The sequence below is a fragment of the Salvelinus alpinus genome, chromosome 2 (genome assembly GCF_045679555.1).
Source record: "Salvelinus alpinus chromosome 2, SLU_Salpinus.1, whole genome shotgun sequence".
Classification (NCBI taxonomy): Eukaryota; Metazoa; Chordata; class Actinopteri; order Salmoniformes; family Salmonidae; genus Salvelinus; species Salvelinus alpinus.
The window spans coordinates 112409786-112433933 of record NC_092087.1 but is presented as its reverse complement, the minus strand read 5'-3'; the positions used below and the strand labels follow the sequence as shown (position 1 = coordinate 112433933).

General features: G+C 41.7%; 4 protein-coding genes across 5 annotated transcripts in view; 1 reads left to right on the top strand and 3 right to left on the bottom strand.

Annotated features, from left to right (window-relative positions):
• LOC139549743 (gastrula zinc finger protein XlCGF17.1-like) overlaps positions 1 to 24148 on the bottom strand; it is a 627316-nt gene that overhangs the window by 80778 nt on the left and 522390 nt on the right. The gene's annotated exons all lie outside the window — the stretch shown is intronic.
• LOC139549224 (zinc finger protein 664-like) overlaps positions 1 to 24148 on the top strand; it is a 235053-nt gene that overhangs the window by 155653 nt on the left and 55252 nt on the right. The gene's annotated exons all lie outside the window — the stretch shown is intronic.
• LOC139548119 (zinc finger protein ZFP2-like) overlaps positions 7531 to 24148 on the bottom strand; it is a 408144-nt gene continuing 391526 nt past the window's right edge. Inside the window, exon 2 of the mRNA XM_071357520.1 lies at positions 7531 to 12139. Coding sequence (XP_071213621.1) covers positions 10848 to 12139 — 1292 coding nt within the window. The 3' untranslated portion in view covers positions 7531 to 10847. The remainder of the gene's footprint in view (positions 12140 to 24148) is intronic.
• LOC139548854 (zinc finger protein 180-like) overlaps positions 18463 to 24148 on the bottom strand; it is a 300106-nt gene continuing 294420 nt past the window's right edge. For both annotated transcript variants that reach the window (XM_071358764.1, XM_071358757.1), the window contains exon 2: positions 18463 to 21194. In XM_071358764.1, coding sequence (XP_071214865.1) covers positions 20320 to 21194 — 875 coding nt within the window. In that variant the 3' untranslated portion in view covers positions 18463 to 20319. The remainder of the gene's footprint in view (positions 21195 to 24148) is intronic.

Sequence of the window (24148 nt, the reverse complement as noted above, 5' to 3'; positions counted from 1 at the left end):
CTACAAAATAGCTTCCAATACTCTACTTAGCAAACTGGATGCAGTTTATCACAGTGCCATCCGTTTTGTTACTAAAGCACCTTATATGACCCACCACTGCGACCTGTATGCCCTAGTCGGCTGGCCCTCGCTACATGTTCGTCGTCAGACCCACTGGCTCCAGGTCATCTACAAGGCTATGCTAGGTAAAGTGCCGCCTTATCTCAGTTCACTGGTCACGATGGCTACACCCACCCGTAGCACGCGCTCCAGCAGGTGTATCTCACTGATCATCCCTAAAGCCAAAACCTCATTTGGACGCCTTTCCTTCCAGTTCTCTGCTGCCTGCGACTGGAACGAATTGCAAAAATCTCTGAAGTTGGAGACTTTTATCTCCCTCAACAACTTTAAAAATCTGCTATCCGAGCAGCTAACCGATCGCTGCAGCTGTACATAGTCCATCTGTAAACTACCCACCCAATTTACCTACCTCACCCCCATACTGCTTTTATTTATTTACTTTTCTGCTCTTTTGCACACCAGTATCTCTTCTTGCACATGATCATCTGATGATTTATCACTCCAGTGTTAATCTGCTAAATTGTAATTATTCGATTTATTGCCTACCTCATGCCTTTTGCACACATTGTATATAGATTCTCTTTTTCCTACCATGTTATTGACTTGTTTATTGTTTACTCCATGTGTAACTCTGTGTTGTTGTCTGTTCACACTGCTATGCTTTATCTTGGCCAGGTCGCAGTTGCAAATGAGAACTTGTTCTCAACTAGCCTACCTGGTTAAATAAAGGTGAAATAAAAAAATAAAAATTATTTTTTAGTGGGACTCATGGGTGGTGTCTTTTATGTCCCAGTTGTTGTTACTAGTCAACTTTCAGTGGACACCCCCATTGTGTCTTTCAGAACCCCTCCTAAAAAACAAGCTTATATTTTGGGTTGGATATTGCATCCAATTAGTGTTTTAATCAATGGCATTTCCTTAGAATGCTCATTGGTCTTTCAGTTGTTAATCTTCTGTTTGTTGTGTACCAAATATTTTTGTTTATTTTCATTGTTTTCTCCTGTGAAGCCATTATGTTGCATCTATGTCTGAAATGTACTGTATAAATAAAACTTGATTTGATTTCAACAAATGAACCCAATGACTGACCTATCAACAGACTCTTGGTCCATCTTAGTATGAAAAACAGTATCAATCCCACTTTTCCAGCCTGCTGAAGGCGTGGTGGAGTGTTAAACACCACCCCCGGCCGGGGGCTTGAGGTGGTCTCTCACAGCTCTGCTGGTGGAGTGGTAAACACCACCCCCGGCTCTACCAAGGGCTTGAGGTGGTCTCCCACAGCTCTGCTTATGTCATGTTCTGTGGCCTTGCCGTTCCATTTCTTGACTGCCCCTGCAACACAGAAAGAAACACATTTAGTCATATTATATAAAACATTCAAAGTAATGGATGTGGAGCATCTATGGCCTCAGTTACACCTGGCACCTAAATGTGACTTCTTCATTTGATCACTCCAAGCTGCATTCGGTTCAGATCTACCAGGATGGGCCTTTGACATAGTCTGGATGCAGTCAGGCCACTGAATATAAATAAGCAATGTAAAGAGATGGGGTGAATGAGTGGGGAAAAGTACATTTTACACAAATTACCTTCATAATATCAAAGAACAAATGTGTGTGCCTGAGGGGAAATAAACTTTCATACAGCCAAAAGGGGTGAGAAATTACACCAATACAATTTGCACTAACGTAAATAAACATAGATGATGGAACATATTCCCTTTTGCTTACGTGATGAACCACTAAGGGGACAAAGATATTTACCATCTAAACCATGTGTGACCTCTCACCTCTCTGGCTGTAGAAGTGTTCTTCCTAACCAGTCCCTCAACAGCTCTCTGACTGAGCTCCACCCTCACTGGGTCTTCAGAGGAGAGGAAGGCTGAGGAGGGATGGAAGGATGAATGGATCAGTCAGTCAATAAAGTTGCTGTCTGACAAAATCAATATTTTAGTAGTTCATTAAAGCAAATAAGGCTTTATGACTGCTGAATACCAACAATCAATCACTTAGATCATGTATTTCGGGGTAGAGATACATCCTTGGAACGTCCCTAGCCCATTGAAGTTGACATTTAAAATGGTTAAGGTAGGGGTTATGGTAGTGATGTCCCAAGGATTCCAGATAGCATTGACCATTGTGCATTATTATGTCTCTTTTACATAACAGGTGTAAAAGAAACACAGACAAGACAAGTAGGCACGCAATGGATTATGGTCATTGTAGTTAATTACGTTTTATGTGCTAAACTATGTAGAATATTGGCCTGTTGGAAACTACAACTCTACTTCATCACACAGTTCCGTCTGGATCTGATTTATCTCAAGAGAAACTACAACTCCCTACTACATCACACAGTTCAGGCTGGGTCTGATTTATCTCTAGAGAAACTACAACTCCCTACTACATCACACAGTTCAGTCTGGATCTGATTTATCTCTAGAGAAACTACAACTCCCTACTACATCACACAGCTCAGGCTGGATCTGATTTATCTCCAGACTAGTTCCAGACACACCCTCTCGGCAGACAGGCCAAAGGAGCTTGCCCCAATTCAGGGAACCAGTGATCTACTTCAGAGGAACTGTGTCTAGAGTGATTTCCTGTTGTTTTGACACCTCACTAGAAGACTAGAATAACTAGGATTTCTACTAATTCTACTAATTCTTACCAAATAAAGGTTGATTGTTTGAAGAAATGTCAAAGTCTCCACAGTGTGCAATAATAACCTTTTTTCCACTCATAGTGTGTTCATACTGTATTGGAGCAGCAGCAGCTGACTGTCCAGTTCAACATCAGTTCACCGTCTCACCTCATACTGTATTGGAGCAGCAGCAGCTGACTGCCCGGTTCAACATCAGTTCACCGTCTCACCTCATACTGTATTGGAGCAGCAGCAGCTGACTGCCCGGTTCAACGTCAGTTCACCGTCTCACCTCATACTGTATTGGAGCAGCTGACTGCCCTGTTCAACATCAGTTCACCGTCTCACCTCATACTGTATTGGAGCAGCAGCAGCTGACTGCCCGGTTCAACATCAGTTCACCGTCTCACCTCATACTGTATTGGAGCAGCAGCAGCTGACTGTCCAGTTCAACATCAGTTCACCGTCTCACCTCATACTGTATTGGAGCAGCAGCAGCTGACTGCCCGGTTCAACGTCAGTTCACCGTCTCACCTCATACTGTATTGGAGCAGCAGCAGCTGACTGCCCAGTTCAACGTCAGTTCACAGTCTCACCTCATACTGTATTGGAGCAGCAGCAGCTGACTGGCCAGTTCAACATCAGTTCACCGTCTCACCTCATACTGTATTGGAGCAGCAGCAGCTGACTTGATCGTTGATGCTAATCATCATGTGTTGAATCTGAGAGTAAATAGAGCCGACTACAACTCTAAAAATGAAGGGTTCAACTGGAGTTGTTCTCAGATCCCCTAAGAACCGTAGGGTTCTTGGTCAATGAAAAACAGCCCCAAAAGGTTCTTCAAAGAACTTGTTAGAAGGTGGGTTCATCGAGGAACCTCCGTTGTTGCTGGACTTCTTCCGGGAACTTCGCAATTACAACTGAAAACGATGGTGACACGTTTGGATGCGACAACAGTTAAAAAGGTTAAGTTGGGTTGATGTTTGGCTCTGAATACGTATCGAAATAATTTATTATAATAATATAACATACTAATAATGAATAACGAAGACAATTATGGTTTTCTGTGAATATCTTCCATAACGTTACTATATCTAATTACCGTAAATATTAGAAAGCCGGGTTTGACCGTCGGCGTTGTATGAGCTACAGTGCAGTACCGTTATCTAGCTAGCTAACGTTATGTCCTAACTAGGCAGAACAAGGTTTGGATTATTTCCTGAACTATATTCTTTCACATATATTGTATATCGTTTCCATAAAGCCAACATGGCTTTACACTCATTAACGTAAGTTTCCAATCTAGAGCAGTTCTCACTTTTGTGATAATGAACTAGCTAACGTTAACTAACTAACTAACTAAGGACGGTGACCTGTCCAGACGAGATGTTACAACGAACTGAATCGTCAATGGAGGTCTTCCTCTTTATATAGCCTGCTACAGCATGCAATACTATTAACTCACAAGGGGGCATAACGTTACATGTACAATACTATCCCATTTTGGAAACGTTACATGGACAATACTATCCCATTATGGAAACGTTACATGTACAATACTATCCCATTTTGGTAACGTTACATGGACAATACTATCCCATTTTGGAAACGTTACATGGACAATACTATCCCATTTTGGAAACGTTACATGGACAATACTATCCCATTTTGGAAATGTTACATGGACAATACTATCCCATTTTGGAAACGTTACATGGACAATACTATCCAATTTTGGAAACGTTACATGGACAATACTATCCCATTTTGGAAAGGTTAAATGGACAATACTATCCCATTTTGGAAACATTACATGGACAATACTATCCCATTTTGGAAACGTTACATGGACAATACTATCCAATTTTGGAAACGTTACATGGACAATACTATCCCATTTTGGAAAGGTTAAATGGACAATACTATCCCATTTTGGAAACATTACATGGACAATACTATCCCATTTTGGAAACATTACATGGACAATACTATCCCATTTTGGAAACGTTACATGGACAATACTATCCCATTTTGGAAACGTTACATGTCCGCCCCCTTGTGGAGGGAAATTAATATCTTAGACGGTAGCTGTAGATGGGATTCAAATGCATAATGGTATTAATACAGTGTCCAGACTACCTCTTTTGTATAAATGCCCTTCAGAATCCAAACACAGTATTGCCACGCAGCAAAATGTTGCGTAAAATCTTTCAAGTCAGCCTGATAAAATATTGAACAATTTGTGTACAAAGATATCTTGAAATGTGATATTAGGCCTGTATGGCAGTATTGTTACTGTATGGCAGTAGTGTATTGGCTAGTGCTTTCTCCAATATGTTCTTCTATTTTACATTACATTGTATGTCGATGCCATTTATCTTTCAATATTTGTTTAATATATATATTTAAATGCTTGTAAGACTATTCTTTGACACATTTTCTCTTCCTTTGAAATTCTTATAGGAGAGAACATGGACACAATGCAATTGGGATCAAGAAGAAGGTACAGATCTGTTGTAGGACAGCTGCATTTGAAGTGTACATTTAACCTACATAGCAGTCAATACAAACTTAAATCTATTAGCGTACAAACGTGTGCAAATGTTCTTTTCAGATCTTCTCAGAAATGAATCAAGTCCATGGAATGGATATAGACAAAAAGATAATTCAAGGACTACCAGAGGTAGAGAGGCGAGGCAGGGGTGAGGACATCATCCTGCTATGTTGACAGTCCCTGAAGGACAATACAGAAGAGGGATTTTCTCTTATTCCTTACCTTTCTCTAATGTATTTTGTAATAAAATTAGCAAGTGTAGTAAGATCATTGCTTTACTTTACTAGGACTCGAGACCACAGCAGCGATTCTTTTCAAATTATCTCAGAAATGAATCAAGTCCAGGGAATGGATATGAGAGTGAAATCCCGCTGGCCTTTGAAGGCGAGAACATCCACGCCCTCGAGGACATCCCTATGGGACTTGGGGCTCTGCTAGGGCTGTATTTTTTATTTCAGTGTCAGGATGGCGCTAGGTTGCCCGCAACCGACCAATGATAGATGTGTTTCAGTCGACTGACTCTCAGATCATCCTCCACTGACTCGGCCCTGTCTACACCTCCAAGGAGCCCCCTGTCTACACCTCCAAGGTGACCCCCCTCACACTGGAACACTCAGAGCCTCCTGACTCGGCCCTGTCTACACCTAAAAGGTGACCCCCCTCACACTGGAACACTCAGAGCCTCCTGACTCGGCCCTGTCTACACCTCCAAGGTGACCCCCCTCACACTGGAACACTCAGAGCGTCCTGACTGGGCCCTGTCTACACCTCCAAGGTGACCCCCCTCACACTGGAATACACACTCAGAGCCTCCTGACTCGGCCCTGTTTACACCTCCACACAGGAATACACACTCATAGCCTCCTGACTGGGCCCTGTTTACACCTCCAAGGTGACCGCCCTCACACTGGAATACTCAGAGACTACGAGGTTTTGATAAAAACTCCACTTTGCGTGTTTCGCTCACCTCTTTTTTTAAACCAGGTCCGAGATGTGGTATTCACTCGGCTCGCTGCATCTCAGATCAAAGGTGGGTCCATCGGCTCCGTTCCCGAAGTGTGGTCTCCCTGAGATCCCAAGTTTGAGGGATCCCTTGTGCACCATTTACCCAGGTAATCAGGAGCCAGGTCATTTACCCAGGTCGTCAGGAGCCAGGTCATTTACCCAGGTCGTCAGGAGCCAGGCCATTTACTCAGGTCGTCAGGAGCCAGGTAATTTACCCAGGTCGTCAGGAGCCAGGTCATTTACCCAGGTCAGCAGGAGCCAGGTCATTTACTCAGGTCATTTACCCAGGTCATCAGGAGCCAGGTCATTTACCCAGGTAGTCAGGAGCCAGGTCAGTTACCCAGGTAATCAGGAGCCAGGTCATATACCCAGGTCGTCAGGAGCCAGGTCATTTACCCAGATCATCAGGAGCCAGGTCATTTACCTAGGTCATCAGGAGCCAGGTCATTTACCTAGGTCATCAGGAGCCAGGTCATTTACCCAGGTCATTTACCCAGGTCGTCAGGACCCAGGTCATTTACCGAGGTCATCAGCAGCCAGGTCATTTACCTAGGTCGTCAGGAGCCAGGTCATTTACCCAGGTCTTCAGGAGCCAGGTCATTTACCCAGGTCGTCCGTAGCCAGGTCATTTACCCAGGTTGTCAGGAGCCAGGTCATTTACCCAGGTCATCAGGAGCCAGGTCATTTACCCAGGTCATCAGGAGCCAGGTCATTTACCCAGGTAGTCAGGAGCCAGGTCATTTACCCAGGTCATTTACCCAGGTCGTCAGGAGCCAGGTCCTTTACCCAGGTCCTCAGGAGCCAGGTCATTTACCCAGGTCGTCACCAGCCAGGTCATTTACCCAGGTCGTCAGGAGCCAGGTCATTTACCCAGGTTGTCAGGAGCCAGGTCATTTACCCAGGTCATCAAGAGCCAGGTCATTTACCCAGGTAGTCAGGAGCCAGGTCATTTACCCAGGTCATCAGGAGCCAGGTCATTTACCCAGGTCGTCAGGAGCCAGGTCATTTACCCAGGTAGTCAGGAGCCAGGTCATTTACCCAGGTAGTCAGGAGCCAGGTCACTTACCCAGGTCGTCAGGAGCCAGGTCATTTACCCAGGTCGTCAGGAGCCAGGTCATTTACCCAGGTCGTCAGGAGCCAGGTCATTTACCCAGGTCATTTACCCAGGTCGTCAGGAGCCAGGTCATTTACCCAGGTCATTTACCCAGGTCATTTACCCAGGTCCTCAGGAGCCAGGTCATTTACCCAGGTCGTCAGGAGCCAGGTCATTTACCCAGGTTGTCAGGAGCCAGGTCATTTACCCAGGTCATTTACCCAGGTCCTCAGGAGCCAGGTCATTTACCCAGGTCGTCAGGAGCCAGGTCATTTACCCAGGTCGTCAGGAGCCAGGTCATCAGGAGCGGTCACCAAGTGAAGATTCACATCCCCATCGCCAAATGTGGTGGTTAACTTCTTTAATATCAAATGAGGAGAGAAACTTACCACACAAGTCAGAGTTATTCTTAAACTAAATCTTTATTCACTTATTAATAAGGGAGCAGGTCAATACAACGTACACATATAAAGTGAATCAATTGAGTGCTCTACAATAATGATGGCTGGTCGACCCACAGCACAAAACTACAAAGATCTTTTATAGCCAAGATACACCTCTTTCAACCTACATAACGAACAACAGACGTATAGAATGGGTCACAAGGTTAAGATTTGTATGAAAGATACTTATAATTCTCAGCAGACAGTATCTGCTGTAAAAACAGTACTCTTTGTGTAGAGACCAGGGACTGGCCCTGGGGTCATCTCTCCCTGGTACCATATAGAACAGAAACAGTAACTCATGCTCTGGAATGTGGTCTCTTTAGGTTTTATCACCCAAAAGACATTGTAAATCTCCTGTCAATGTTTTCTCCCAGAGGCCCATCCTCAGTAGAACACAGACACAGTAGTTCTAAGAACCCTCTATTCTGTTGCATAAAACAACCATTTGATGCAATAAAAGTATTATAACATAATGTTGCAGTTTTTCTCTCAGTGTCCACTGAAAGTTGACTAGTAACAACAACTGGGACCTAAAAGACACCCACCATGAGACCCACTAAATCTGCCCAAGAAAAGGCAAACAAAACAAAAACCCACAACAAACTTAAAGACAGGAAGACCCAGTCCCCAATGTCATGCTCTAGTAGATTTGGGTTGGCACATCTGAACATGAACCCTGATATTCTAAAAGAAGGGCAACAACGTCAATATAATTATACCCGAAAATTGTCAATTGATTGTGTGTTAAAGTCACAGATACATAATTATGATTACTGAAAGTTACATGAATTGGAAATAGGAAATATCAAAACCAAATGTTTGTTCATATGTATTGTATGTATAATATAGAACATAAAGTAATATGTATAAATCACTGATATCGATTAGGGGGGAAATCAGGATGTATGTGCTGTTGAAACACAACTAAAAAAACAAATGGAAATGGGAGATATCTTTCACCTCACTGGTTAGAGGACAACCTGCAGAAAACAGTCAGCTACATTTTGGAGTGATGCATTTAAATTTAGGGGTCACTAAACAAAGGAACGCAACACTTATTTGTCATCACTCATCGATATCACGTTGAAACAATTGTGCCGAGAGGAGGGAGATGAGGTTGGATGTCCTGTTAAAAATGACAGCTCAAAAACCACACGGAATCTGGGAATAATGTGAACATCCCTGGTTAGAGGACAATTTGTAGAAAACAGATCGCTACATTTAGAAGTGTTGCATTTTGATTCAAGTGGGTCACCAACATGGTAAGTGTAACACAGCTCTTTTTGTGTTAGTCACTTTTTGTTAAATCACATAAATAGTACTCTTTTCATTCAGAGCCTGGATTTTTCCCAAGGCTAATATCCATATCACGCTGAAATCAATTCAATTAGGGTTCTACATTGTGAAACTCCTTAAAATACTCATAGTACAATGTTAAAACATTCTACATTGTGACATTAATTCACACCATAGTACCCTCCAAACATAATTAACACCATAGTACCCTCCAAACTCGTCATCAAGCTCGAGACCCTGGGTCTCGACCCCGCCCTGTGCAACTGGGTCCTGGACTTCCTGACGGGCCGCCCCCAGGTGGTAAGGGTAGGTAACATCTCCACCCCGCTGATCCTCAACACTGGGGCCCCACAAGGGTGCGTTCTGAGCCCTCTCCTGTACTCCCTGTTCACCCACGACTGTGTGGCCATGCACGCCTCCAACTCAATCATCAAGTTTGCGGATGACACTACAGTGGTAGGCTTGATTACCAACAACGACGAGACGGCCTACATGGAGGAGGTGAGGGCCCTCGGAGTGTGGTGTCAGGAAAATAACCTCACACTCAACGTCAACAAAACAAAGGAGATGATTGTGGACTTCAGGAAACAGCAGAGGGACCACCCCTCTATCCACATCGACGGGTCAGTAGTGGAGAAGGTGGAAAGTTTTAAGTTCCTCGGTGTACACATCACGGACAAACTGAATTGGTCCACCCACACAGACAGCGTTGTGAAGAAGGCGCAGCAGCGCCTCTTCAACCTCAGGAGGCTGAAGAAATTCGGCTTGTCACCAAAAGCACTCACAAACTTCTACAGATGCACAATCGAGAGCATCCTGTCGGGCTGTATCACCGCCTGGTACGGCAACTGCTCCGCCCACAACCGTAAGGCTCTCCAGAGGGTAGTGAGGTCTGCACAACGCATCACCGGGGGCAAACTACCTGCCCTCCAGGACACATACACCACCCGATGTCACAGGAAGGACATAAAGATCATCAAGGACAACAACCACCCAAGCCACTGCCTGTTCACCCCGCTATCATCCAGAAGGCGAGGTCAGTACAGGTGCATCAAAGCAGGGACCGAGTGACTGAAAAACAGCTTCTATCTCAAGGCCATCAGACTGTTAAACAGCCACCACTAACATTTAGCGGCCGCTGCCAACATACTGACTCAACTCCAGCCACTTTAATAATGGGAATTGATGGAAATTATGTAAAAATGCATCACTAGCCACTTTAAACAATGACACTTAATATAATGTTTACATACCCTACATTACTCATCTCATATGTATATACTGTATATATCATCTACTGCATCTTGCCATCTTTATGTAATACATGTATCACTAGCCACTTTAAACTATGCCACTTTATGTTTACATACCCTACAGTACTCATCTCAGATGTATATACTGTACTCTATACCATCTACTGCATCTTGCCTATGCCGTTCTGTACCATCACTCATTCATATATCTTTATGTACATATTCTTTATCCCTTTACACTTGTGTGTATAAGGTAGTAGTTGTGGAATTGTTAGGTTAGATTACTTGTTGGTTATTACTGCATTGTCGGAACTAGAAGCACAAGCATTTCGCTACACTCGCATTAACATCTGCTAACCATGTGTATGTGACAAATAAAATTTGATTTGATTTGGGATTTGATTTGATATCACAAAATAACTCCTTCATGTATGTATTTTCTGATGTTTGATCAGACCTCTTTTATCAGAGTATCTCTTGTCACACTGAACACAGCTTTAAGATTTCTCTCCTGTGTGTGTTCTTTGGTGTGATATCAGGCTGGTTGACTGAGTAAAACTCTTCCCACATTGCCCACAGCTATAAGGTTTCTCTCCTGTGTGTGTTCTCTGGTGTACAGTCAGATTGCTAGATGCACCAAAACTCTTCCCACATTGACCACAGCTATAAGGTTTCTCTCCTGTGTGTGTTCTCTGGTGTAGAGTCAGATTGCTAGATGTAGTAAAACTCTTCCCACACTGATCACAGCTATAAGGTTTCTCTCCTGTGTGTGTTCTCTGGTGTAATGTAACCTTGTCATATGTAGTAAAACTCTTCCCACATTGCCCACAGCTATAAGATTTCTCTCCTGTGTGTGTTCTCTGGTGTACAGTCAGATTGCTAGATGTAGTAAAACTCTTCCCACATTGACCACAGCTATAAGGTTTCTCTCCTGTGTGTGTTCTCTGGTGTAATGTAACCTTGCCATATGTAGTAAAACTCTTCCCACATTGATCACAGCTATAAGCTTTCTCTCCTGTGTGTGTTCTCTGGTGTAGAGTCAGATTGCTAGATGTAGTAAAACTCTTCCCACATTGACCACAGCTATAAGATTTATATCCTGTGTGTATTCTCTGGTGTACAGTCAGATTGCTAGATTGACCAAAACTCTTCCCACAATGACCACAGCTAAAAGGTTTCTCTCCTGTGTGTATTCTCTGGTGTAGGGTCAGATTGCTAGATGCAGCAAAACTCTTCCCACATTGACCACAGCTATACAGTTTCTCTCCTGTGTGTGTTCTCTGGTGTACAGTCAGATGGCTAGATGTAGTAAAACTCTTCCCACATTGAGCACAGCTATATGGTTTCTCTCCTGTGTGTGTTCTCTGGTGTACAGTCAGAATGTTAGATGTAATAAAACTCTTTCCACATTGATCACAGCTATAGGATTTCTCTCCTGTGTGTATTCTCTGGTGCACTGTCAGATCGCTAGATTGAACAAAACGCTTCCCACATTGATCACAGATAAAAGGTTTCTCTCCTGTGTGTGTTCTCTGGTGTACAGTAAGATGGCTAGATGTAGTAAAACTCATCCCACATTGAGTACAGCTATAAGGTTTCTCTCCTGTGTGTATTCTCTGATGAATGCCTGATGAGGTGATTCTCTTCCCACAGTCAGAGCAGCAGTGAGGGTTCTTCCCTGTGGATCTCTGCTGGTGTTTCTTGAGGTGTTCTGACCTGGAGAGACTCTTCTCTGCCTCATGAGGTTGTTGAGGCTCCGCAAAGGAACCACAATAGTCGCGTCTCTCTCCTGTGTGAACGACAAAGTGTGACCGATGGTTAAAGGCCCACAACAGCAGAAATTCACTGTAAAAGGTGATGCCAACAGAGTAGCCATGATGTTGTACAACAATTGACGTCTGTAATAAATGTTCAAATTATTTGACAATTGTCTTAAAATGAGCAACAATAGTCATATTTTGTCTTGTTTTCACATTAGTAGTAACATCGATGATTGTAGGCTAGAAATAAGTTATTCATGTTGTTGAAATCCTAAGCAGTGTGCCAGACGACCTTTGGACTCCAATATAGGCCCCTTTCTGTGTTTAATAAAATTGAGGTACGAGGGCGATGGACACATAATTTCAATGCATAAACTCCTCCCTGCTAATGAGGACACCGATAGCCACTAGCACAGTCAGTGTAGTCAGCTCAGCTATCCCCATTGAGACCGTGTCTGTGCCTCGACCTAGGTTGGGCAAAACTAAACATGGCGGTGTTCGCCTTAGCAATCTCACTAGAATAAAGACCTCCTCCATTCCTGCCATTATTTAAAGCGATTGTGATACCTCACATCTCAAAATAGGGCTACTTAATGTTAGATCCCTCACATCAAAGGCTGTTATAGTCAATGAACTAATCACTGATCATAATCTTGATGTGATTGGCCTGACTGAAACATGGCTTAAGCCTGATGAATTTACTGTGTTAAATGAGGCCTCACCTCCTGATTACACTAGTGACCATATCCCCCGCGCATCCCGCAAAGGCGGAGGTGTTGCTAACATTTACGATAGCAAATTTAAAAATTTACAAAAAATAAATAAACGTTTGTCTTTTGACCTTCTAGTCATGAAATCTATGCAGCCTACTCAATCACTTTTTATAGCTACTGTTTACAGGCCTCCTGGGCCATATACAGCGTTCCTCACTGAGTTCCCTGAATTCCTATCGGACCTTGTAGCCATGGCAGATAATATTCACATTTTTGGTGACTTTAATATTCACATGGAAAAGTCCACAGTCCCACTCCAAAAGGCTTTCGGAGCCATCATCGACTCAGTGGGTTTTGTCCAACATGTCTCCGGACCTACTCACTGCCACAGTCATACTCTGGACCTAGTTTTGTCCCATGGAATAAATGTTGTAGATCTTAATGTTTTTCTTCATAATCCTGGACTATCGGACCACCATTTTATTACGTTTGCAATCGCAACAAATAATCTGCTCAGACCCCAACCAAGGAGCATCAAAAGTCGTGCTATAAATTCTCAGACAACACAAAAATTCCTTGATGCCCTTCCAGACTCCTTCTGCCTACCCAAGGACGTCAGAGGACAAAAATCAGTTAACCACCTAACTGAGGAACTCAATTTAACCTTGCGCAATACCCTAGATGCAGTTGCACCCCTAAAAACGAAAAACATTTGTCATAAGAAACTAGCTCCCTGGTATACAGAAAACACCCGAGCTCTGAAGCAAGCTTCCAGAAAATTGGAACGGAAATGGCGCCACACCAAACTGGAAGTCTTCCGACTAGCTTGGAAAGACAGTACCGTGCAGTATCGAAGAGCCCTCACTGCTGCTCGATCATCCTATTTTTCCAACTTAATTGAGGAAAATAAGAACAATCCAAAATGTATTTTTGATATTGTTGCAAAGCTAACTAAAAAGCAGCATTCCCCAAGAGAGGATGGCTTTCACTTCACCAGTCATAAATTCATGAACTTCTTTGAGGAAAAGATCATGATCATTAGAAAGCAAATTACGGACTCCTCTTTAAATCTGCGTATTCCTCCAGGGCTTAGCTGTCCTGGATCTGCACAGCTCTGCCAGGGCCTGGGATCGGGAGAGACACTTAAGTGTTTTGGTACTATATCTCTTGACACAATGATGAAAATAATCATGGCCTCTAAACCTTCAAGCTGCATACTGGATCCTATTCCTACTAAACTACTGAAAGAGCTGCTTCCTGTGCTTGGCCCTCCTATGTTGAACATAATAAACGGCTCTCTATCCACCGGATGTGTACCAAACTCACTAAAAGTGGCAGTAATAAAGCCTCTCTTGAAAAAGCCAAAGCTTGACCCGGAAAATATAAAAAACTATCGGCCTATATCGAATCTTCCATTCCTCTCAAAAATTTTAGAAAAAGCTGTTGCGCAGCAACTCACTGCCTTCCTGAAGACAAACAATGTATACGAAATGCTTCAGTCTGGTTTTAGACCCCATCATAGCACTGAGACTGCACTTGTGAAGGTGGTAAATGACCTTTTAATGGCGTCAGACCGAGGCTCTGCATCTGTCCTCGTGCTACTAGACCTTAGTGCTGCCTTTGACACCATCGATCACCACATTCTTTTGGAGAGACTGGAAACCCAAATTGGTCTACACGGACAAGTTCTGGCCTGGTTTAGATCTTATCTGTCGGAAAGATATCAGTTTGTCTCTGTGAATGGTTTGTCCTCTGACAAATCAACTGTACATTTCGGTGTTCCTCAAGGTTCCGTTTTAGGACCACTATTGTTTTCACTATATATTTTACCTCTTGGGGATGTCATTCGAAAACATAATGTTAACTTTCACTGCTATGCGGATGACACACAGCTGTACATTTCAATGAAACATGGTGAAGCCCCAAAATTGCCCTCGCTAGAAGCCTGTGTTTCAGACATAAGGAAGTGGATGGCTGAAAACGTTCTACTTTTAAACTCGGACAAAACAGAGATGCTTGTTCTAGATCTTCTGTTAAATCTGACAATTAATCTTGATGGTTGTAAAGTCGTCTCAAATAAAACTGTGAAGGACCTCGGCGTTACTCTTGACCCTGATCTCTCTTTTGACGAACATTTCAAGACTGTTTCAAGGACGTTTCACATTCTCTACTGGTTGAAATGAAGTGTAATGTGATGAAAAGAAGGTAGTTAAAGCCACAGTGTTCAACAGGAATCTGTGTGTGGCCTCATCTGGTGTCCACACCACACTAAACTCTATACTATACTCTCTTGCTGCGTTGTTGGACCCCATCCTTGAAACATCCTGCAGAGCAGCAGACTTCTCCTCTGGGACACGGCGACGAGCTGCAGATCCCCTCCTGGTCCTCGTGTCCTTCCGCATGAAGTTACGCAGGACACAGGTAGCCTTCACACATCTGAATTCCTCCAGGAGGCAGTCCCAGATGACCCTGGTCACCCAACCTTGCAGTGCCCTACACGGTAACTGTTGGCAATCGTTTTGAAGGAATCTCCAGTTACAAGATATCTGTAGGAATATGGAAGACAATGTAATTATTAGACTTTTACATCAACAGGTCATTGTGGATTACTAAAGTATAATATCCCAGATAAAAAAATCATGATAACATTGGATTGATAGATACTTGGGCACACATATGTACATGTGTAGCATGTGACAATAACAGGATCATATCAAGGACGGCATCACAAATGAATACATAAATACCACTTGAAGCTTGATGATGAGTTGATCATTTGAATCAGCTGTGCAGTGCTGAGGCAAAAACAACAATGTGCCCCTTTGAATCCCCAGGACTGAGAACCACTGCTCTTCATTGGGACCTCTTCATATGTAGACTGGCTTTCATAGCACTCTTTATGTGAGGACAGAAAACCTCACAAGAAACACACTTCATTATAGTCAAATTACACCACACTGAATATTATGTTACTATTATCTCCGTCCTCACTTCTAGGGACAGGAACTACACAAAAGTACCTTCCCTATCCAGAATAGCCTCCTCTCTCACTGACAGTTGGGGCTGCTATCCTTTCACCCTCCATGGCTGTTAGCTAGCTACCTACAAATGCATTTGGAGTTAGCTTTTTACAGTGATAAATAGATAGCTAGCTAATATGAAGTTAAGTAGCTGGTGATATTTAATTCACTTAGCTGGCTATCTATCTATACAGAATGTGAAGTTGGCTAGATAGCTAGCTGTCTATCTATACAGAATGTGAAGTTGGCTCGATAGCTAACTATCTATCTATACAGAATGTGAAGTTGGCTAGATAGCTATCTATCTATCTATACAGAATGTGAAGTTGGCTAGATAGCTAGCTATCTATCTATACAGAATGTGAAGTTGGCTAGATAGCTAGCTATCTATCTATACAGAATGTGAAGTTGTCTAGATAACTAGCTAGCCAACTAGCTAGCTCATTTAGCAGCTCATTTGAGTTAGCCTGCACTGTAGCTAGTTAGCTAATAATACATCGTTGTTTCTTTACATTTCTAAAATCTATTTACTTACTTGAATAGGTTCTCCCAGCCATGTGGACAACTGGAAACAGGGCAGCAAAGTTTGTCACCAGAGCGTTTTAGAGGATATTACTATTGAACTATGTTCCCATTTAATAACCAGACCTTCATACAAACTTGCTCTGCTGAATTCTTGACGGAGTCACAACGGGCAGCCTAAGCGGCATCTAGTCCATCTGCTGACTGGACGCAGTTGAGTAAAATGAACATTTTACTTTCAGACAAAAAGTTAAAGGGTCACAACACAATGTGGTTAAAGACTTAGTAATTGAGTTGTTGAGTCACGATCTGGTTACCTACAAGTACAAACAGTTATATTTTTGTTTTAAATTTACAAAATTAAAATTACAAATCTACATTTTAGATGTTTTCGTAATACTGGAATGGAGTATTACAATTGTTTTTTTAGGGGTGTAGGGTGGAAGCTGTCTCTGCGTAACAGGGAATTCCTGTCCGTCTGCTTCCTGTATAGGTCTGTGCTAAAACCACCCCCCTCCCTCTTAATCAAAATGTCCAGTAACTTGTTTCATGCGCATCAAAGGTGAGGGTGAATTTCAGATGTTCACTGCTTGTATTGATGAAGGAGTGGAATCGATGAAGTTCCTCTGCTGTCCCCTGGAATAGAAGGAACACGTAATCAATGAAGACTTTTACAGAGCCTGATGAGGTGATAGAATGGATTGTTCGGGCTGACGATCACATTCTTCTCGAACAACCCCACATACAGATTGGCAGAATTAGATGCTATTTGTTAAACTACAATGACCATAATGCACTGCATGTCTACTTGTATTGTCTGTTTATTCTGTTTATTTTACACCTGCTATGAAATCTGGAATCCTTGGGACATCCCTACCCTAAACCCTAACCTTAACTATTTTAAATATCAACTTCAATGGGCTAGGGACGTCCCAAGGATGTAGGATGTATCTCTACCTGAAAATACATTAATGAACTACTTAAATAGTGATTTTGTCAGACAGCAGCTCTACACTTTATTGACTGACTGATCCATTCATCCTTCCATCCCTCCTCAGCCTTCCTCTCCTCTGAAGACCCAGTGAGGGTGGAGCTCAGTCAGAGAGCTGTTGAGGGACTGGTTAGGAAGAACACTTCTACAGCCAGAGAGGTGAGAGGTCACACATGGTTTAGATGGTAAATATTTATGTCCTCTTAGTGGTTCATCACATCAGCTAAAGGGAATATGTTCCATCTGTGTTTATTTACATTAGTGCAAATTGTCCACTGATATTGGAGTAATTTCTCACCCCTTTTGGCTGTATGAAAGTGAATTTCCCCTCAGGTACACACATTTGTTCTTTGCTATTATGAAGGTCATTTGTGTAGAATGTACCTTTCCCCACTCAATGACCCCATCTCTTTATATTGCTTATGCATATTTGGTGGCCTGACTGCATCCAGACTATGTCAAAGGCCCATCCTGGTAGATCTGAACCTAATGCAGCTTGGAGTGATCAGATGACAGAAGTCACATTTAGGTGCCAGGTGTAACTGAGGCCATAGATGCTCCATATCCATTACTTTGAGTGTTTTATATAATATGACTAAATGTGTTTCTGTGTTGCAGGGGCAGTCAAGAAATGGAACAGCAAGGCCACAGAACATGACATAAGCAGAGCTGTGGGAGACCACCTCAAGCCCCTGGTAGAGCCGGGGGTGGTGTTTACCACTCCACCAGCAGAGCTGTGGGAGACCACCTCAAGCCCCTGGTAGAGCCGGGGGTCGTGTTTACCACTCCACCACGCCTTCAGCAGGCTGGAAAAGTGGGATTGATCCATTTGTTTCAGTTTCCAGTAGTTGAATCCTTTGACGTATTGTTGATTTCAAAATGTTTCATTTTCAACAAATGAACTAGGTTGGTTGAAAAGTGATACTAAACGTACATTCCAGCACTATTTTGACATAGTGGAAGATATTCTGAATTCATACTAAGATGAACCTGATAAATTTATATTAATAGATTGAGGACCAAGATATGTGTTGCTTTTGCACATCATGTTCATTGGTTTATTCAAGAGTCTGATTGGTCAGTCATTGGATTAATTTGTTTTGCAATATGTTCAAATCAAGCTTTATTTATACAGCACATTTCAGACATGGATGCAACACAATGGCTTCACAGGAAAAAACATGAAAATAAACTAATATTTAATACACAAACATAAGAGGATAAAAAACAGAATAACTGAAAAACTAAACTTAGTAACAACAACTGGGACCTAAAAGACACCCACCATGAGACCCACTAAATCTGCCCAAGAAGAGGCAAACAAAAGAAAAACCCACAATAAACTTAAAGACAGGAAGCAAACCAAAAAGGTGGAGCAACTAAAGGTGTTGACTCTCCACATCTATCAAGACAACTAGCACTGGGCCAGACACTCTTAAATAGAACCTGGACCAGCTCAGGTGAAACACCTTCCCACTAACTAGATGGACAAGCCAGCACAGGTGTAACACATACTGACTAACGAGGAGACACCAATCAGTGCGCCCTACGTGCTAACGAGCTAGACGTGCTAAAGTCCAACCTCAAAACATAAATGGAAAAACCAAAGCCTGCAACACCTTCCCCCTTAAGACAACAAATATATCCTATATTTTTGTTGGACAAGTATGCTCACCCCCAACAGAAAACAACTTCCATTTCACATAATTAACTACAATGTTTCTACAATATAAACATGGTGTCTACTGGCCGTCAACAATTAAAAACAAGAAAAAACACATTTCTAAATAATAATATACAATAGTATTATTTTTTTAATCCTTTTTCTTTCAATAGAATCCTAAACTAGCTTCTAGAACTTGGAACGAGCCCCCAAAAAACTTGTCTCCAATATGGAAAAACGCGCAGTCAAAATAAATTGTGATCCATGGCAACGCACTGGCTAAAAGCAAAACTTGTTAACTGCCCACCCATGAGACAATCAGCAACCAACTCCTGCAATATCAGTAGTAACTGTCCACCTTACTTCGGTCTCTCTTTTCAGGGTTCACTCGATAGGCATGTTGTTGGATCGGGGCCCAGTCCCCAATGTCATGCATTTGGGTTAGCACATCTGAGAATGAATCCTGATATTCTAAAAGCAGGGCAACAACATCAATATAATCATATCTAAAAGCAGGGCAACATTGTCAATATAATTGTACCCAAAAATGGTCAGCTGGTTGCATAAATAATTATGATTACTAACTGTTAAATAAATTGTAAATATGAAAATCAAAACCAAATGTACACCCCTTTGTTAATATGTATTGGCAATACTTAACTTAATGGTGAGGCATGGAATAATAAAACATGTATCTTTTGTCAGGCTGAATGTTTGAAATATGAGGTTATTTGAGTCATGCTTCTTCAGTAGTGGAATAAAGACAATTAGCATTTGAATGTTGTAAAGAAATACTGGAGTGATGTCAGATTGTTAATAAAATTGATTAGTACAATTTATTATATTGCTTTCATGTGTATATACACAAACATCTGCAACAATTATCATATTACATGTATTTTTTTAAACAAGCAGCTTTTTCAACTCGTAGAAAACAGCTGGCTACATTTTGAAGTGCTGCAACTTGATTAAAGTGGGTCACCAACGCAGTAAGTGTAACACAGCTCTTTTTTTGTTAGTCACTTTTTGTTAAATAATACACTTTCAATTCAGAGCCTAGATTTCCCCTGAGGCTAATATCCATATCATGCTGCAATCAATTGAACAGGGCAAACGATAAGGTAGAACATCATTAAAATACCCCTACTACAATGTTAAAACATTCTACATTGTGACATCATTAAAATACTCCTACTACAATGTTAAAACATTCTACATTGTGACATCATTAAAATACTCCTTCTACAATGTTAAAACATTCTACATTGTGACATTATTTCATTGATATCATGAAACAACTTCATGTATGTATTTTCTGATGTTTGATCAGAGATCTTTTATCAGAGTATCTCTTGTCACATTGATCACAGCTATGAGGTTTCTCTCCTGTGTGTGTTCTCTGGTGTGAAGTCAGCTGGCTCGATGTAGGAAAACTCCTCCCACATTGATCACAGCTATAAGGCTTCTCTCCTGTGTGTGTTCTCTGGTGTGAAGTCAGCTTGCTAGATGTAGTAAAACTCTTCCCACATTGATTACAACTATAAGGTTTCTCTCCTGTGTGTGTTCTCTGGTGTAGAGTCAGAGAGCCAGATATAGTAAAACTCATCCCACATTGATCACAGCTATAAGGTTTCTCTCCTGTGTGTGTTCTCTGGTGTGAAGTCAGAGAGCTAGATGTAGTAAAACTCTTCCCACATTGATCACAACTATGAGGTTTCTCTCCTGTGTGTGTTCTCTGGTGTGAAGTCAGATTGCTTGATGTAGTAAAACTATTCCCACATTGAGCACAGATATAAGGTTTCTCTCCTGTGTGTATTCTCTGGTGTGATGTCAGCTGGCCAGATCTACCAAAACTCTTCCCACATTGACCACATCTATAAAGTTTCTCTCCTGTCTGTGTTCTCTGGTGTAACGTCAGATGGCCAAATCGACTAAAACTCTTCTCACATTGCCCACAGCTATACGATTTCTCTCCTGTGTGTGTTCTCTGATAAATTGTAATGCAAGATGAGGTGAATCTCTTCCCACAGTCAGAGCGGCAGTGAGTTCTCCTCCCTGTGGGTCTCTGCAGGTGTTTCTTGAGGTGTTCTGATCTGGAGAGACTCTTCTCTGCCTCTTCAGCATCATGAGGTTGTTGAGGATTCCCAGAGGATCCACGATAGTCCCGTCTCTCTCCTATGTGAACAACAAAGTCATAGAGATGATTAAAGGCCCACAACAGCGGCAATTCACTGTAAAAGGTGATGCCAACAGCATAGCCATGATGTTGTACAACAATTGATGTCTGTAATGAATGTTACAATTATTTGACAATTGATTTAAAATGAGCAACAAGTCAATTTGTCAAAAATTTCACATTAGTAGTAACATCTAAGATTGTAGACTAGAAATAAGTTATTCATGTTGTTGATACTCTAAGCAGTGTGCCAGACGACTTTTGGTCTCCAATATAGGCCCCTTTCTGTGTTGCTAAAATTGTGGCACGAGGTCGATGCACATGCAATTTGGTTGTAGAAACTCCTCCCTGCTAATGAGAAAACCACTAGTTATGGATGTAGTATATCTGGTAATGAGGAAACCACTAGTTATGGATGTAGTATATCTGGTAATGAGGAAACCACTAGTTATGGATGTAGTATATCTGGTAATGAGGAAACCACTAGTTATGGATGTAGTATATCTGGTAATGAGGAAACCACTAGTTATGGATGTAGTATATCTGGTAATGAGGAAACCACTAGTTATGGATGTAGTATATCTGGTAATGAGGAAACCACTAGTTATGGATGTAGTATATCTGGTAATGAGGAAACCACTAGTTATGGATGTAGTATATCTGCTAATGAGGAAACCACTAGTTATGGATGTAGTATATCTGGTAATGAGGAAACCACTAGTTATGGATGTAGTATATCTGGTAATGAGCAAACCGCTAGTTATGGATGTAGTATATCTGGTAATGAGGACACCACTAGTTATGGATGTAGTATATCTGGTAATGAGGACACCACTAGTTATGGCTGTAGTATATCTGGTCATGAGGAAACCACTAGTTATGGATGTAGTATATCTGGTAATGAGGAAACCACTAGTTATGGATGTAGTATATCTGCTAATGAGGAAACCACTAGTTATGGCTGTAGTATATCTGGTAATGAGGAAACCACTAGTTATGGATGTAGTATATCTGGTAATGAGGAAACCACTAGTTATGGATGTAGTATATCTGGTAATGAGGAAACCACTAGTTATGGATGTAGTATAGTAGCCTGGAGCAAAAATGGTGAGCAAAAATTTTTGTTTTTCACAATGTATTCTGAATGTGAATAGGGGAAAACTCATGGGAGTAGCCTCCATTTCCAGGTTGCTTATGAGTGCATTTCACACTACTTTGGATTATAATTGTAAGGCTCGTTTGAATGTCCTGCTTAATATAATGTTTGTGTCATCATCGCAAATCAACCGCTTTGTATTTAAAAAACACTTCAACCAGTAAAATGCTCTTTGTCTTGTCCATCAACCTGACAATGAGGGTTTGTACACTGTTTGCCAAATTGACCCATAACTTCCCCTAACAACAGATATACCTGTAATGAACGAAGAAGCACTTGGTTGTTATTGAATGACATACATAGTGTACTCTAGGACCCATAACAACAACATAGACCTACTGTAGGACCCATAACATTACCTAACAACAACATAGACCTACTGTAGGACCCATAACATTACCTAACAATAACATAGACCTACTGTAGGACCCATAACTTCACCTAACAACAACATAGACCTACTGTAGGACCCATAACTTCACCAAACAACAACATAGACCTACTGTAGAACCCATAACATTACCTAACAATAACATAGACCTACTGTAGGACCCATAACTTCACCTAACAATAACAGACCTACTGTAGGACCCATAACTTCACCTAACAATAACCGACCTACTGTAGGACCCATAACTTCACCTAACAACAACATAGACCTACTGTAGGACCCATAACTTCACCAAACAACAACATAGACCTACTGTAGAACCCATAACATTACCTAACAATAACATAGACCTACTGTAGGACCCATAACTTCACCTAACAATAACATAGACCTACTGTAGGACCCATAACTTCACCTAACAATAACAGACCTACTGTAGAACCCATAACATTACCTAACAATAACATAGACCTACTGTAGGACCCATAACTTCACCTAACAATAACATAGACCTACTGTAGGACCCATAACTTCACCTAACAATAACATAGACCTACTGTAGGACCCATAACTTCACCTAACAATAACATAGACCTACTGTAGGACCCATAACTTCACCTAACAACAACATAGACCTACTGTAGGACCCATAACTTCACCTAACAATAACATAGACCTACTGTAGGACCCATAACTTCACCTAACAACAACATAGACCTACTGTAGGACCCATAACTTCACCTAACAACAAATAAAGGAAAATAGCTCTGTGTGTTATACAATAGCCTATCCATCAAGGAACAGTTCTCTACACATTATGAGCCAAGTATCTCTGTGTGTAAACAGACTAACGAGACCCTACTGTAAATCAAGCAGACAATAACACATTATAAACATCAATTTGTTAGGGATGTTGGATCCAACGTGGAGCACGGCATAACTGTCTTTACCAGAGTAATGAATGAAGAAGCACTTTGGTTGTTGTTGCATGTCGTGATGTTTGTCATTTGACTGGCATTCAGAAAATGATTTCCTGGATTAGCTGATGATAGTTGAACATGTGACTAACTAAACAGCTACAGTATTAAGAATGATGTGTAATTATTGAAGAACTGCGTTAATGACAGTATCCACTTGGGTGTTGTCAATAAAGTTAAGGTGACTCTCGGTTAGAACCCTTGAATTTAGCAAACTCAAATGATTTGATTTGGAATTTCTGTGCCCATGAAAACTGTTATCCCAGCATAATATAAGGAAACTAAATGTTACGTAGGTAGAGTGCATTTCAGAGATCTGAATACAAAAAACTGTACTAACAGGACAATAACCTAAACCACAAGGCCAAATCGACGCTGGAGGACCTTACCAAGATGACATTGAATGTTCCTGAGTGGCCTAGTTACAGT